This window comes from Balaenoptera borealis (genome assembly GCF_965194805.1).
Source record: "Balaenoptera borealis genome assembly, chromosome: X".
NCBI classification, from domain to species: domain Eukaryota; kingdom Metazoa; phylum Chordata; class Mammalia; order Artiodactyla; family Balaenopteridae; genus Balaenoptera; species Balaenoptera borealis.
The window spans coordinates 109103691-109117795 of NC_138881.1; the positions used below are offsets into that span (position 1 = coordinate 109103691).

Consider the following 14105-nt stretch of genomic DNA (forward strand, 5'->3'; position numbering starts at 1 on the left):
CTAAAAAGGATTTAGGTCAGAAAACTGGAACATGAACAGAACAAGAAGTTTAATGCCACTGTTCTTATAAACTATCATCAATAATTGTAAAGACTTTAACTGTATACCTCAAAAAGAAGTTGGATCATTACAGTCAATTAACTATGCATGAGGTTTGACTATAATGTAAGAAGTCTTTTATTAAAGAACTTAAAAAAAACCCTCTTGGAACTTCTGTTTGGGAATTGCCTTTAGAGCAGTTGTATGTCCCAAGCAAAACATCATTTCATAGCCATACCTCATGCCCAACCAAAATATCCCACCTTAAATTATGCCCATTTAATCTCATCTGTAGATAGGGAAAACTGAAAAACACTCCTCCATATAAAAATTATGTAAATGGGTAACATTTTTTCTTTTAGCATACTGACCATTTGAAAAACACACAAGTAAATAAACAGCCACCCCAAATCTAAGGCTATTTTCAGAGAAGCAGTGAATGTAGCTTCTTGCATGTGAGGGTTAAAAATAAAACTCTTAAAATTATCAATGACTTTTTTTCCCTAAAATGATGCCAACTCTTTATAAGTCAGTCCTCACTCACCTCTGGTTTCAAAGTTCTTGAAATGTGTGACCACAGATATAGTAACATATCTTGCTACTAGATGGATTTCATGTGGTCCCAGTTCCTGATCTGCAAAAGCAATGACCTCAGCCTCTTCGAGAGTTGCTATTTTCTCTAACTTTGGGTACTTATTTTTTCACTTTTCCAGTAAAGTGGAATCTTCTCCACTTGCCACAAAGCTTTTGTTTTCTTCTTCAATTTCATAGCTGTTTCTTTTCCCCCATATTTTAAGCAAGCTTTTCTCATCCTTTTGTTCTTCACACATTACAGAGAAAGGCCTTTCCTTTGATACAAAAAATGGCTTCATAGGGAGGAGAGAAGATGGCGGAAGAGTAAGACGCGGAGATCACCTTCCTTCCCACAGATACAGTAGAAATACATCTACACGTGGAACTGCTCCTACAGAACACCCACTGAACGCTGGCAGAAAACGTCAGACCTCCCAAAAGGCAAGAAACTCCCCCCGTACTTGGGTAGGGCAAAAGAAAAAAGAAATAACAGAGACAAAAGAATAGGGACGGCACCTGCACCAGTGGGAGGGAGCCGTGAAGTAGGAAAGGTTTCCACACACTAGGAAGCCACTTCGCGGGCAGAGACTGCGGGTGGCAGAGGGGGGAAGCTTCGGAGCCGCGGAGAAGAGCGCAGCCACAGGGGTGCGGAGGGCAAAGCGGAGAGATTCCCGCACAGAGGATCAGTGCCGACCAGCACTCACCAGCCCGAGAGGCTTGTCTGCTCACTCGCCGGGGCGGGCGGGGCTGGGAGCTGAGGCTTGGGCTTCGGTCTCGGATCGCAGGGAGAGGACTGGGGTTGGCGGCGTGAACACAGCCTGAAGGGGTTAGCGCACCACAGCTGGCTGGGAGGGAGACCGGGAAAAAGTCTGCAGCTGCCGAAGAGGCAAGAGACTTTTTCTTGCCTCTTTGTTTCGCGGCGCGCAAGGAGAGGGGATTCAGAGCGCCGCCTAAACGAACTCCAGAGACTGGCGCGAGCCGTGGCTATCAGCGCGGACCCCAGAGACGGGCGTGAGACGCTGGGGCTGCTGCCGCCGCCTCCAAAAATCCTGTGTGCGAGCACAGGTCACTCTCCACACCGCCCCTCCCGGGAGCCTGTGCAGCCCGCCACTGCCAGGGTACCGTGATCCAGGGACAACTTCCCTGGGAGAACGCACGGCACGCCTCAGGCTGCTGCAACGTCACGCTGGCCTCTGACGCCGCAGGCTCGCCCCGCCTCCTCTGTACCCCTCCCTCCCCGCGGCTTGGGTGAGCCAGAGCCCCCGAAGCAGCTGCTTCTTTAACCCCGTCCTGTCTGGGCGGGGAACAAACACCCTCAGGCGACCTACACGCAGAGGCGGGTCCAAATCCAAAGCTGAACCCCGGGAGCTGTGCGAACAGAGAAGAGAAGGGGAAATCTCTCCCAGCAGCCTCAGAAGCAGCGGATTAAAACTCCACAAACAACTTGATGTGATGCATCTGTTGAATACCTGAATAGACAACGAATCATCCCAAATTCAGGAGGTGGACTTTGGGAGCAGGATATATTAATTTTTCCCCTTTTCCTTTTTTTGTGAGTGTATATGTGTATGCTTCTGGGTGAGATTTTGTCTGTATAGCTTTGCTTTATAATAGCTTTAGTTTACTTCACTGTATTATAGCCTCTTTCTTTCTTTCTTTCTTTCTATTTTTTCTCCCTTTTACTCTGAGCCGTGTGGACGAAAGGCTCTTGGTGCTCCTGCCAGGCATCAGGGCCGTGCCTCTGAGGTGGGAGAGCCAACTTCAGGACACTGGTCCACAAGAGACCTCCCAGCTCCACGTAATACCAAACGGCAAAAATCTCTCAGAGATCTCCATCTCAACATCAAGACCCAGCATCACTCAATGACCAGCAAGCTACAGTGCTGAACACCCTATGCCAAACAACTAGCAAGACAGGAACACAGCCCCATCCATTAGCAGAGAGGCTGCCTAAAATCATAATAAGGCCACAGACACCCCACAATACACCACCAGACGTGGACGTGCCCACCAGAAAGACAAGATCCAGCCTCATCCACCAGCACTCAGGCACTAGTTCCCTCCACCAGGAAGCCTACACAACCCACTGAACCAACCTTAGCCACTGGGGACAGATACCGAAAACAACGGGAACTACGAACCTGCAGCCTCTGAAAAGGAGACCCCAAACACAGTAAGATAAGCAAAATGAGACGACAGAAAAACACACAGCAGATGAAGGAGCAGGGTCAAAACACACCAGACTTAACAAATGAAGAGGAAATAGGTAGTCTACCTGAAAAAGAATTCAGAATAATGATAGTAAGGATGATCCAAAATCTGGGAAATAGAAGAGATAAAATGCAAGAAACATTTAACAAGGACGTAGAAGAACTAAAGAGGAACCAAGCAACGATGAAAAACACAATAAATGAAATTAAAAATACTCTAGATGGGATCAATAGCAGAATAACTGAGGCAGAAGAAAGGATAAGTGACCTGGAAGATAAAATGGTGGAAATAACTACTGCAGAGCAGGATAAAGAAAAAAGAATGAAAAGAACTGAGGACAATCTCAGAGACCTCTGGGACAACATTAAACGCACCAACATTCGAATTATAGGGGTCCCAGAAGAAGAAGAGAAAAAGAAAGGGACTGAGAAAATATTTGAAGAGATTATAGTTGAAAACTTCCCTAATATGGGAAAGGAAATAGTTAATCAAGTCCTGGAAGCACAGAGAGTCCCATACAGGATAAACCCAAGGAGAAACACGCCAAGACACATATTAATCAAACTGTCAAAAATTAAATATAAGGAAAACATATTAAAAGCAGCAAGGGAAAAACAACAAATAACACACAAGGGAATCCCCATAAGGTTAACATCTGATCTTTCAGCAGAAACTCTGCAAGCCAGAAGGGAGTGGCAGGATATACTTAAAGTGATGAAGGAGAAAAACCTACAACCAAGATTACCCTACCCAGCAAGGATCTCATTCAGATGTGATGGAGAAATTAAAACCTTTACAGACAAGCAAAAGCTGAGAGAGTTCAGCACCACCAAACCAGCTTTACAACAAATGCTAAAGGAACTTCTTTAGGCAAGAAACACAAGAGAAGGAAAACACCTACAATAACAAACCCAAAACATTTAAGAAAATGGGAATAGGAACATACATATCGATAATTACCTTGAATGTAAATGGATTAAATGCTCCCACCAAAAGACACAGGCTGGCTGAATGGATACAAAAACAAGACCCATATATATGCTGTCTACAAGCGACCCACTTCAGACCTAGAGACACATACAGACTGAAAGTGAGGGGATGGAAAAAGATATTCCATGCAAATGGAAATCAAAAGAAAGGTGGAGTAGCAATTCTCATATCAGACAAAATAGACTTTAAAATAAAGACTATTACAAGAGACAAAGAAGGGCACTATATAATGATCAAGGGATCGATCCAAGAGGAACGTATAACAATTGTAAATATTTATGCACCCAACATAGGAGCACCTCAATACATAAGGCAAATACTAACAGCCATAAGAGGGGAAATCGACAGCAACACAATCATAGTAGGGGACTTTAACAACCCACTTTCACCAATGGACAGATCATCCAAAATGAAAATAAATAAGGAAACACAAGTTTTAAATGATACATTAAACAAGATGGACTTAATTTGAAATTTATAGGACATTCCACCCCAAAACAACAGAATACACATTTTTCTCAAGTGCGCATGGAACATTCTCCAGGGTAGATCATATCTTGGGTCACAAATGAAGCCTCGGTAAATTTAAGAAAATAGAAATCGTATCAAGTATCTTTTCCGACCACAACGCTATGAGACTAGATATCAATTACAGGAAAAGATCTGTAAAAAATACAAACACATGGAGGCTACACAATACACTACTTAATAACGAAGTGATCACTGAAGAAATCAAAGGGGAAATCAAAAAATACCTAGAAACAAATGACAATGGAGATACGACGACCCAAAACCTATGGGACGCAGCAAAAGCAGTGCTAAGAGGGAAGTTTATAGCAATACAAGCCTACCTCAAGAAACAGGAAACATCTCGAATAAACAACCTAACCTTGCACCTAAAGCAACTAGAGAAAGAAGAACAAAAAAACCCCAAAGCCAGCAGAAGGAAAGAAATCATAAAGATTAGGTCAGAAATAAATGAAAAAGAAATGAAGGAAACAATAGCAAAAATCAATGAAACTAAAAGCTGGTTCTTTGAGAAGATAAACAAAATTGATAAACCATTAGCCAGACTCATCAAGAGAAAAAGGGCGAAGACTCAAATCAATAGAATTAGAAATGAAAAAGGAGAAGTAACCACTGACACTGCAGAAATACAAAAGATCAAGAGAGATTACTACAAGCAACTCTATGCCAATAAAATGGACAACCTGGAAGAAATGGACAGATTCTTAGAAATGCACAAACTGCCGAGACTGAACCAGGAAGAAATAGAAAATATGAACAGACCAATCACAAGCACTGAAATTGAAACTGTGATTAAAAACCTTCCAACAAACAAAAGCCCAGGACCAGATGGCTTCACAGGCGAATTCTATCAAACATTCAGAGAAGAGCTAACACCTATCCTTCTCAAACTCTTCCAAAATATTGCAGAGGGAGGAACACTCCCAAACTCATTCTACGAGGCCACCATCACCCTGATACCAAAACCAGACAAAGATGTCACAAAGAAAGAAAACTACAGGCCAATATCACTGATGAACATAGATGCAAAAATCCTCAACAAAATACTCGCAAACAGAATCCAACAGCACATTAAAAGGATCATACACCATGATCAAGTGGGGTTTATCCCAGGAATGCAAGGATTCTTCAACATACGCAAATCAATCAATGTGATACACCATATTAACAAATTGAAGGAGAAAAACCATATGATCATCTCAATAGATGCAGAGAAAGCTTTCGACAAAATTCAACACCCATTTATGATAAAAGCCCTGCAGAAAGTAGGCATAGAGGGAACTTTCCTCAACATAATAAAGGCCATATATGACAAACCCACAGCCAACATCGTCCTCAATGGTGAAAAACTGAAACCATTTCCACTAAGATCAGGAACAAGACAAGGTTGCCCACTCTCACCACTATTGTTCAACATAGTTTTGGAAGTGTTAGCCACAGCAATCAGAGAAGACAAAGAAATAAAAGGAATCCAAATCGGAAAAGAAGAAGAAGAAAAGCTGTCACTATTTGCAGATGACATGATACTATACATAGAGAATCCTAAAGATGCTACCAGAAAACTCCTAGGGCTAATCAATGAATTTGGTTAAGTAGCAGGATACAAAATTAATGCACAGAAATCTCTTGCATTTCTATACACTAATGACGAAAAATCTGAAAGTGAAATTAAGAAAACACTCCCGTTTACCATTGCAACAAAAAGAATACAATATCTAGGAATAAACCTACCTAAGGAGACAAAAGACCTGTATGCAGAAAACTGTAAGACACTGATGAAAGAAATTAAAGATGATACAAATAGATGGAGAGATATACCATGTTCCTGGATTGGAAGAATCAACATTGTGAAAATGACTCTACTACCCAAAGCAATCTACCGATTCAGTGCAATCCCTATCAAACTACCACTGGCATTTTTCACAGAACTAGAACAAAAAATTTCACAACTTGTATGGAAACACAAAAGACCCCGAATAGCCAAAGCAATCTTGAGAACGAAAAATGGAGCTGGGGGAATCAGGCTCCCTGACTTCAGACTATATTACAAAGCTTCAGTAATCAAGACAGTTTGGTACTGGCACAAAAACAGAAATATAGATCAATGGAACAGGATAGAAAGCCCAGACATAAACCCACACACATATGGTCACCTTATCTTTGATAAAGGAGGCAAGCATATACAGTGGAGAAAAGACAGCCTCTTCAATAAGTGGTGCTGGGAAAATTGGACAGGTACATGTAAAAGTATGAAATTAGAACACTCCCTGACACCATGCACAAAAATAAACTCAAAATGGATTAAGACCTAAGTGTAAGGGCAGACACTATCAAACTCTTAGAGGAAAACATAGGCAGAACACTCTATGACATACATCACAGCGAGATTCTTTTTGACCCAACTCCCAGAGAAATGGAAATAAGAACACAAATATACAAATGGGACCTAATGAAACTTAAAAGCTTTTGCACAGCAAAGGAAACCATAAACAAGACCAAAAGACAACCATCAGAATGGGAGAAAATATTTGCAAATGAAGCAACTGACAAAGGATTAATCTCCAAGATTTACAAGCAGCTCATGCAGCTCAATAACAAAAAAACGAACAAGCCAATCCAAAAATGGGCAGAAGACCTAAATAGACATTTCTCCAAAGAAGATATACAGATTGCCAACAGACACATGAAAGAATGCTCAACATCATTAATCATTAGAGAAATGCAAATCAAAACTACAATGAGATATCATCTCACACCGGTCAGAATGGCCATCATCAAAAAATCTAGAAACAATAAATGCTGGAGAGGGTGTGGAGGAAAGGGAACCCTCTTGCACTGTTGGTGGGAATGTAAATTGATACAGCCACTATGGAGAACAGTATGGAGGTTTCTTAAAAAACTACAAATAGAACTACCATACGACCCAGCAATCCCACTACTGGGCATATACCCTGAGAAAACCATAGGTCAAAAAGAGTCATGTACCAAAATGTTCATTGCAGCTCTCTTTACAATAGCCAGGACATGGAAGCAACCTAAATATCCATCATCAGATGAATGGATAAAGAAGATGTGGCACATATATACAATGGAATATTACTCAGCCATAAAAAGAAATGAAATGGAGGTATTTGTAATGAGGTGGATGGAGTTAGAGTCTGTCATACAGAGTGAAGTAAGTCAGAAAGAGAAAAACAAATACAGTATGCTAACACATATATACGGAATCTAAGGGAAAAAAAAAAGGCCATGAAGAACCTAGTGGCAAGACGGGAATAAAGACAGAGACCTACTAGAGAATGGACTTGAGGATATGGGGAGGGGGTGGGGTGAGATGTGACAGGGTAAGAGAGTGTCATGGACATATATACACTACCAAATGTAAAATAGATAGCTAGGGGGAAGCAGCCGCATAGCGCAGGGAGATCAGCTCGGTGCTTTATGACCACCTAGAGGGGTGGGATGGGGAGGGTGGGAGGGAGGGAGGTGCAAGAGGGAAGAGAAATGGGAACATATTGTATATGTATAACTGATTCACTTTGTTATAAAGCAGAAGCTAACACACCATTGTAAGGCAATTATACTTCAATAAAGATGTTTAAAAAAAAATGGCTTCATAGTTTCCATACTTTCGTTAAGTGTGTGGGGTTTGACTTGAAAGGCCATAACTCAACAGCATGGTATTGACAGTATTTTCTGCAGCTAAACATATTTTGAGTGGAGAAATGGTTGTCTGTATTTGGTTTGGATTAACAACTGGTTTGGGGGGATCATAGTGAAGCACTCTTTGATTTTCACCTTCTTCCATTTCTCTGAAGGACATGGGGTGCTCTAGTGCTGCTTGTGCAGAGTCACTAGATTTCTGAGATGATTTTTGTAAGCCAGTGCCTTCGAGGAGAGAGCAGTATCCTTTCACAGCTTGATCAAAGTGGCTGAAGACTTGAGCTTCACTTCTAGAAGATGATGGTTTAAGGTCTGATTCGAGCCCTTCCATTGGCTCTGTGGTTTTAGTTGAATTTCCTGCAGAGTATCTGACATATGAAGGTATATTTGAGGAAGTCTTGTCCTTTATTTTCATATCTTCCTCTGAATAAGACAAGGCAGGGATTTGTGGAGGATCATCCCGGAAGCTAATTCCCTTTGACTTTGAAGTGGACATTCCCATTCCAGTTGCAAATCTGGACCAATTAGCAGTGCAGGCATTTTTAGCTCCTTGGAGCAGATTTTCCTTTGGGTGGCTTTTGCTCATCAACTCATAGAAATAAGTGCACTGGTCCATCAGTGTGCTGATGATCTGACTTGCTACAATGTTTTCTTCAAACATGCTAATTGAAGATGGTTCCTCATGGTATTTTTCTTTGTCTAGTTCTTAATTATACTAAGCATGTCATTGACAGTATTAACAGTATAAGTAAGCAATTCTGAATGGAATGAGTAAAGCTGTTGAAGGGTAATCTGTATGTTTTCCCGGGAAATCATACTACTTGATTTAGATTCACCAGGAAATTTATTCGGTGTTTGTAACTTGGGCAATATTGTTTTCATTAATGGTTTCCTTTACACAGCAAAAAAGTTTTCAATAGGTGTTCTCACAATTTCAGAAAAAGCATATGTAGAGACATATTTAAACTGTAGGTCTACAAATGACTCTAAGGTGTTCAGAACCCCTTCCAAGATCTCTTGAGCAATTTGGTGGCCAGAGCTCCCCAGTTTTCTGTCTTTCAACTTTGTGTTGTAAGTTGGTACATAATTGAGATTGTTTGTTCTCAAGGAACTACGTTTACTTGTAGCAGCAGTTTCTTTCTTGCTTTCTAGTGTTTCTTTACTATCTGTTGTGAACATCTGAGTCAAGAAGCACAACTCTAATTTTTCGAATAGTTTTTCAACAGTTTCCTGGCCAAATGTATTAATTTGTGTTTGGGAATCCTCAACTCTAGAAGCAGCTCTTTTAAAATTATGGTGCCTGCTTTCACAAGGCTCAAGAACTGACAAACTTAAAAGTGAAACAGATTGTTCTAATTCTTTTGCTCTCATTGAAATTTCATTCAAAACAGCCTCAGCTATCGCCGATAGCTTATATTTTTCATTATCCATGTCACTTGGTTCTGTTTGCCATTTATCAAACATTTGTTTAAAAATATTTTCTTTAGGAAAGATTTTTTCTAGTTGTGAAGAAACATTCTCTGTAGAGAAATGGGCTTCTGGATTTGCAAAAGAGATTGTACTAAAATATCCCTGTGAAAGTTTGAGATCATCTGAGTATGAGCCTTTTATTGGATGGGCCAAATTATTCTTCATAGCGTATAATCCTTGCAAAACTGCATCAGCTATTTCACTTGCTATCTCAATTTGATCAGAAGGTGAAGTGTTTACATTTACCATTGCTCTATTTTGCCTCACCTCTTGAAATTCATTCACAGTTGTTTCCAGAATATTACTTACTATATCCCTGGAATACATTTTTAGTTTCACAGTGGGGAGTTTTGCTCTCACTGAGGGATTTTTGGCATCCCCTATGGATAGCAGGCCTGGTAGCCCAATGGAAGTCTTGGACTGGTTGCCTCTTAGAGTCTTCTAAGACCTAACTTGGTTTTGCTTTTGGCTTTAGCTCCGCTAGGTCCTAGCTGTGGTTTTGTTCCAAACTTAGCCAAAGAGGTAACTTTTGATTTTGTTTTAAAATTTGTTTTAAAACTTGCCTTAGGGCTGCCCTTGGGGCTAGCTTTAGAACTGCATGGCCTCAGGTATCGAATTTCATCAGATTGACCTTTAGGGGATGAACTCTCTTCTAGATTCAGCAAAGCAAAATCTGTGATCTTTTTGAGAACCTTTTGGACCAATTGTTCACCCAGTCGCAATGGAGAAAATTGCAATAAAATGTTTTCCAATGAAGTGACACTTTCAATACCTGTGTAAGGATAAACTTGTGGTATCACAGGTTCAGGGGGAACACTTCTTTTTTCTGCTTGTTTCAATTCTCTAAAGCACGATGGATTCATCAGCAGTTCATCATTGCTAGGTGCTTCCAATTCTCCCCTGGTCTCACTGTTTTCATATAAAGATGTCATAATTATTGAGAACATTTTTCTGAAAACACTTTCAACTATGTCATTTGCGACACTGTTTATATGTGACTGGAAGGCTTTTTTTTGTGCTGATGTTTTAATTTTAGAATCAGATGTAAAGTGGGGGAGTTCATTAAATGGAGGCCAATGGTCTGTATCTTCCATTACCCTTTGATATACCTTCTTTAAAATATCCTTAACTACACTTAACAAAGAAGTTATATTTTCCTGTCCAGATTCTCCATTTCTAAATTTCTTCCAAAGTCCTTCTCTGGTTTTCTGCTTCTGATATAATTTGGTTTTGACCTGAGCATTTTGAAAAGAGAGGCAGTTCAGTGTTGTCTTCCATTTTTCTTTGACCAGGCAATATTTCATTTTGTACTGTTAGTTGTGTAAAAAGACCAGGGTCCTGCTTTGAGTAAAAGCTACTTGCCTTTAAAGGTATTTTATCATGTAAACTCTTTAAGATGTTGTTGACAGGTTCACTTGCAATGATGTTTTCTTGGAATGAAGTATTATTTTGATATGTATACATCTTTTGGATTTCTAGGTATATGTCATTTTTTATAAGTGTCAAAATGGTACTGGCGATTATGTCAGCATATTCCTTAAGACTAGCTTGTGTTACATGAATTGCAGGTCTATGTTTTTCTCTATAATTAGCAAATATGTAATTTGTGACTTGTTGACTGAGAACGGTTTTAGCTGTTGATATTTTCAGGATATTCATATCTAATGGTATTTGGTTTGATTCAAGAAATATGCTGTCATCTTGTTTACAGTTTGTAAATTCTGGTCCAACATATGGTTTTTCTCTAGTCTCCGTATCAGGAATAAGTAGCAAATCTATTCTTTCTGTGGCAAAAGATTTTAATCTATTCAAAATAGTTTTAGTAATGAAATGAGCATTTTCCTCACATGGCTCAGGAGCAGATTTCTTGGCATCTTGTTTCTTAAGTACAGTTGTCTGATTATCATCAGAATAAGCTGATTTCAGCTGTACATCTCTTTCCTTTCTTGCAAATGGAAATCTCTCCCTTTTCCTTTCATTCATTGAGTCTATAACAGGAGATTGTTGATGCTCTGCTTTGGGAAATGCGTCAGAAAATATCAGAGGCAGTCTTGGAGAAATAGAATCCTTTGCATTTACTGCAAGCATGATAGCAGAAGTGAGATTTTGAAGAACAGTATCCACCATACCGTTGGAAATCATAGCAACATCCTCCTTAGGAACTAAAAGCCTAAGAATAGCCTTATTTGCATACTCAGGGTCCCTTTCAGAGTTTGTTTCTAAATGCCTCCCACTTACATTACACTTAAGAGTGGATACAGCAAGTGGGAGATTATTCTCATCTATTGTTCTCTCACAGATGTCAATTAAGATACCTTCAATGGTATCTAGTATTTGAAATTGAAGTTTTTCTCGATAATCACTTTTATTGAACAGCTTTTCAACAATATCTTCTGGCCGACCGGGGTCAGTCTCTCTGTCAAATATATTCTTTTCATATTTGCCTTTAGTAGACACAGTATCTAACATTGTGTTAACAACCTGACTTGGAATGCTTTCAGAAGCCACAACACTATGAGTTAATAATGAACTTTTTATTTCTTTATCTAACTTACGTTTGATTCCTTGTAAAATTTGTCTAGCCACTTCTGTTGCATATATATTTAATTTAGAGGCACTCAGTTGACATATTGAGGTGGTCTTTCCTGATTTAGTATGATCCACTGAGCAACAAGAAAATTGGTCATCAGAATATGAATCTTTGGTTGATAAGCATGGTTGGCTTGAAGCAGTCTCATCCTGCTGTAGAGGTAAAGCCATTGGAACTGTGAAATTGATAAGAGGACAAAAGAGGGCTTTTACTTTGGTACTAGCAAATGTTTCTAAATTTGTTAATACTGACTGTATAATATCTTCAACTACATTTATTTTGGTCAGTTTACCAATATTGACTGTGGACTGAAGTGTACATGCATTTCTGTCCAGTATGGTAGAATAAACAGGGGACTTTCCTCCACTGGTATGTTCAGTAAAAGAGATATTTGCTGGAAAGGTGATAGTATTATACCTATTTTCATTTTCATTTCTATCTGTCGTAGCAGCAGAATAAAGTTTTTGAAATATGGTTCTAACAACATTATCTGCAACAATGGTTACATCCGCTTCAGACACTAAAGGGCCCATTGTTTTATCCAGGGATTGAACAGATGTTTGAGCAAGTGGCTCATCACCAGCATGAGGAATGTCACATAAATGGGACTGGGGAAGAGGAAGCACATTTGGTTGATCAATTAAATCATTCTGAAAAATTTCATTCAAAATATTTCTTATAATGGGCACGACTGGGGACTTTTTTTTTCTTCATTTTTATTTTTTATTTATTTTTAACATCTTTATTGGAGTATAATTGCTTTACAATGGTGTGTTAGTTTCTGCTTTATAACAAAGTGAATCAGTTATACATATACATATGTTCCCATATCTCTTCCCTCTTGCGTCTCCCTCCCTCCCACCCTCTCTATCCCACCCCTCTAGGTGGTCACAAAGCACAGAGCTGATCTCCCTGTGCTATGCGGTTGCTTCCCACTAACTATCTATTTTACGTTTGGTAGTGTATATATATACGACTGGGGACTTTTGTAGCTCTTTGAGTTCTACTTCAAATTTTTTTAATGTTCTTTCGAGTTCCCGTTGCTTAAGAGAATCTGATTTAGTTTCTTCTTCTGTTGGTCTTTCCTCTTCAGCACTTTCTTTCTCTGTTTCTGCAGGATCTTCTAGATATGACTCTGGGTCAGCTCCTCCAGGAAGAAAATTTCCATAGGTTGGCCTATATCTATAATTTTCAATGCCTCTCTCTTCTGGTTCAGTTTCATTAAACATATCTGGAGAAGTTGCATCCAAAATGAAATGGACTAAATTCTTAAGCGTTTGTTTCTCTTGTAGTGGCTTGCTTATACATGTTTCCAAATCTGGCAAGCTCACATTTAATTCAGTTTGAATAGCTTTCAAAATAGTACTTGACACTTTCTCTGCATGCATGTATAAAGTCGACTGCAATCGTTTTTCACGTGTGTTAGCACAAATGTTGGTATTTTCACTTTCCCAGTATGTCCTGCTGTTCTTTTTATTTCCACTGATTATAGCGTCCAGAGTTTCTAAATTTCTATTGGCAAACCCTTCCAATTTAGCAAAAACCATTTTAAGGATATCTGAAGCCATGATTTTCAGTTTATTTAGATGCTTTTCTTTTGTGGTTCCTGTTTTGGGGGCAGTAGTTTTTCCCTTTTTGTTAGTTACCTCTTGGCTACCTGGCCAGGTCACATTGGGCACCATGCTGGAGATTATGTCAGAGCCTCTGCTCATTTCCTCAAGAAGCAAAGCAAATGACAGGCTGTCAGTGTCAATATACTCTGAGATAGCTTTAAATTCTGAATTTTTGAAAATGCAATCTATCTCAACACCACATAATTTTGAAACAATACCTTCTAGAATTGTATGAGAAATTAGCTTAATACTGGACTGCAATGTACTGGTTGTTCTCAAATTCTTATTGATCCCCTCTGTAGTTTGCTCATCAGGTAGGGGAGAATGTGGATGGTCTCCTATGAGCTTGCATAACATGTCATATAAGGTATCTCCAATTCTATCTAACACTTGCAATCTAGTACATTGGTGAACTTCCTCCTGCATGT

At 39.5% G+C, this 14105-nt stretch overlaps 1 protein-coding gene across 1 annotated transcript in view; it reads right to left on the reverse strand.

The window, feature by feature from the left end:
* LOC309620164 (fibrous sheath-interacting protein 2-like) overlaps nt 1-14105 on the reverse strand; it is a 74154-nt gene that overhangs the window by 20489 nt on the left and 39560 nt on the right. The window contains 9 exon segments of the mRNA XM_082376225.1: nt 580-740; nt 744-905; nt 7954-7977; nt 7979-8706; nt 8709-8898; nt 8902-9915; nt 9918-10656; nt 10658-12762; nt 13048-14097. Coding sequence (XP_082232351.1) covers nt 580-740; nt 744-905; nt 7954-7977; nt 7979-8706; nt 8709-8898; nt 8902-9915; nt 9918-10656; nt 10658-12762; nt 13048-14097 — 6173 coding nt within the window.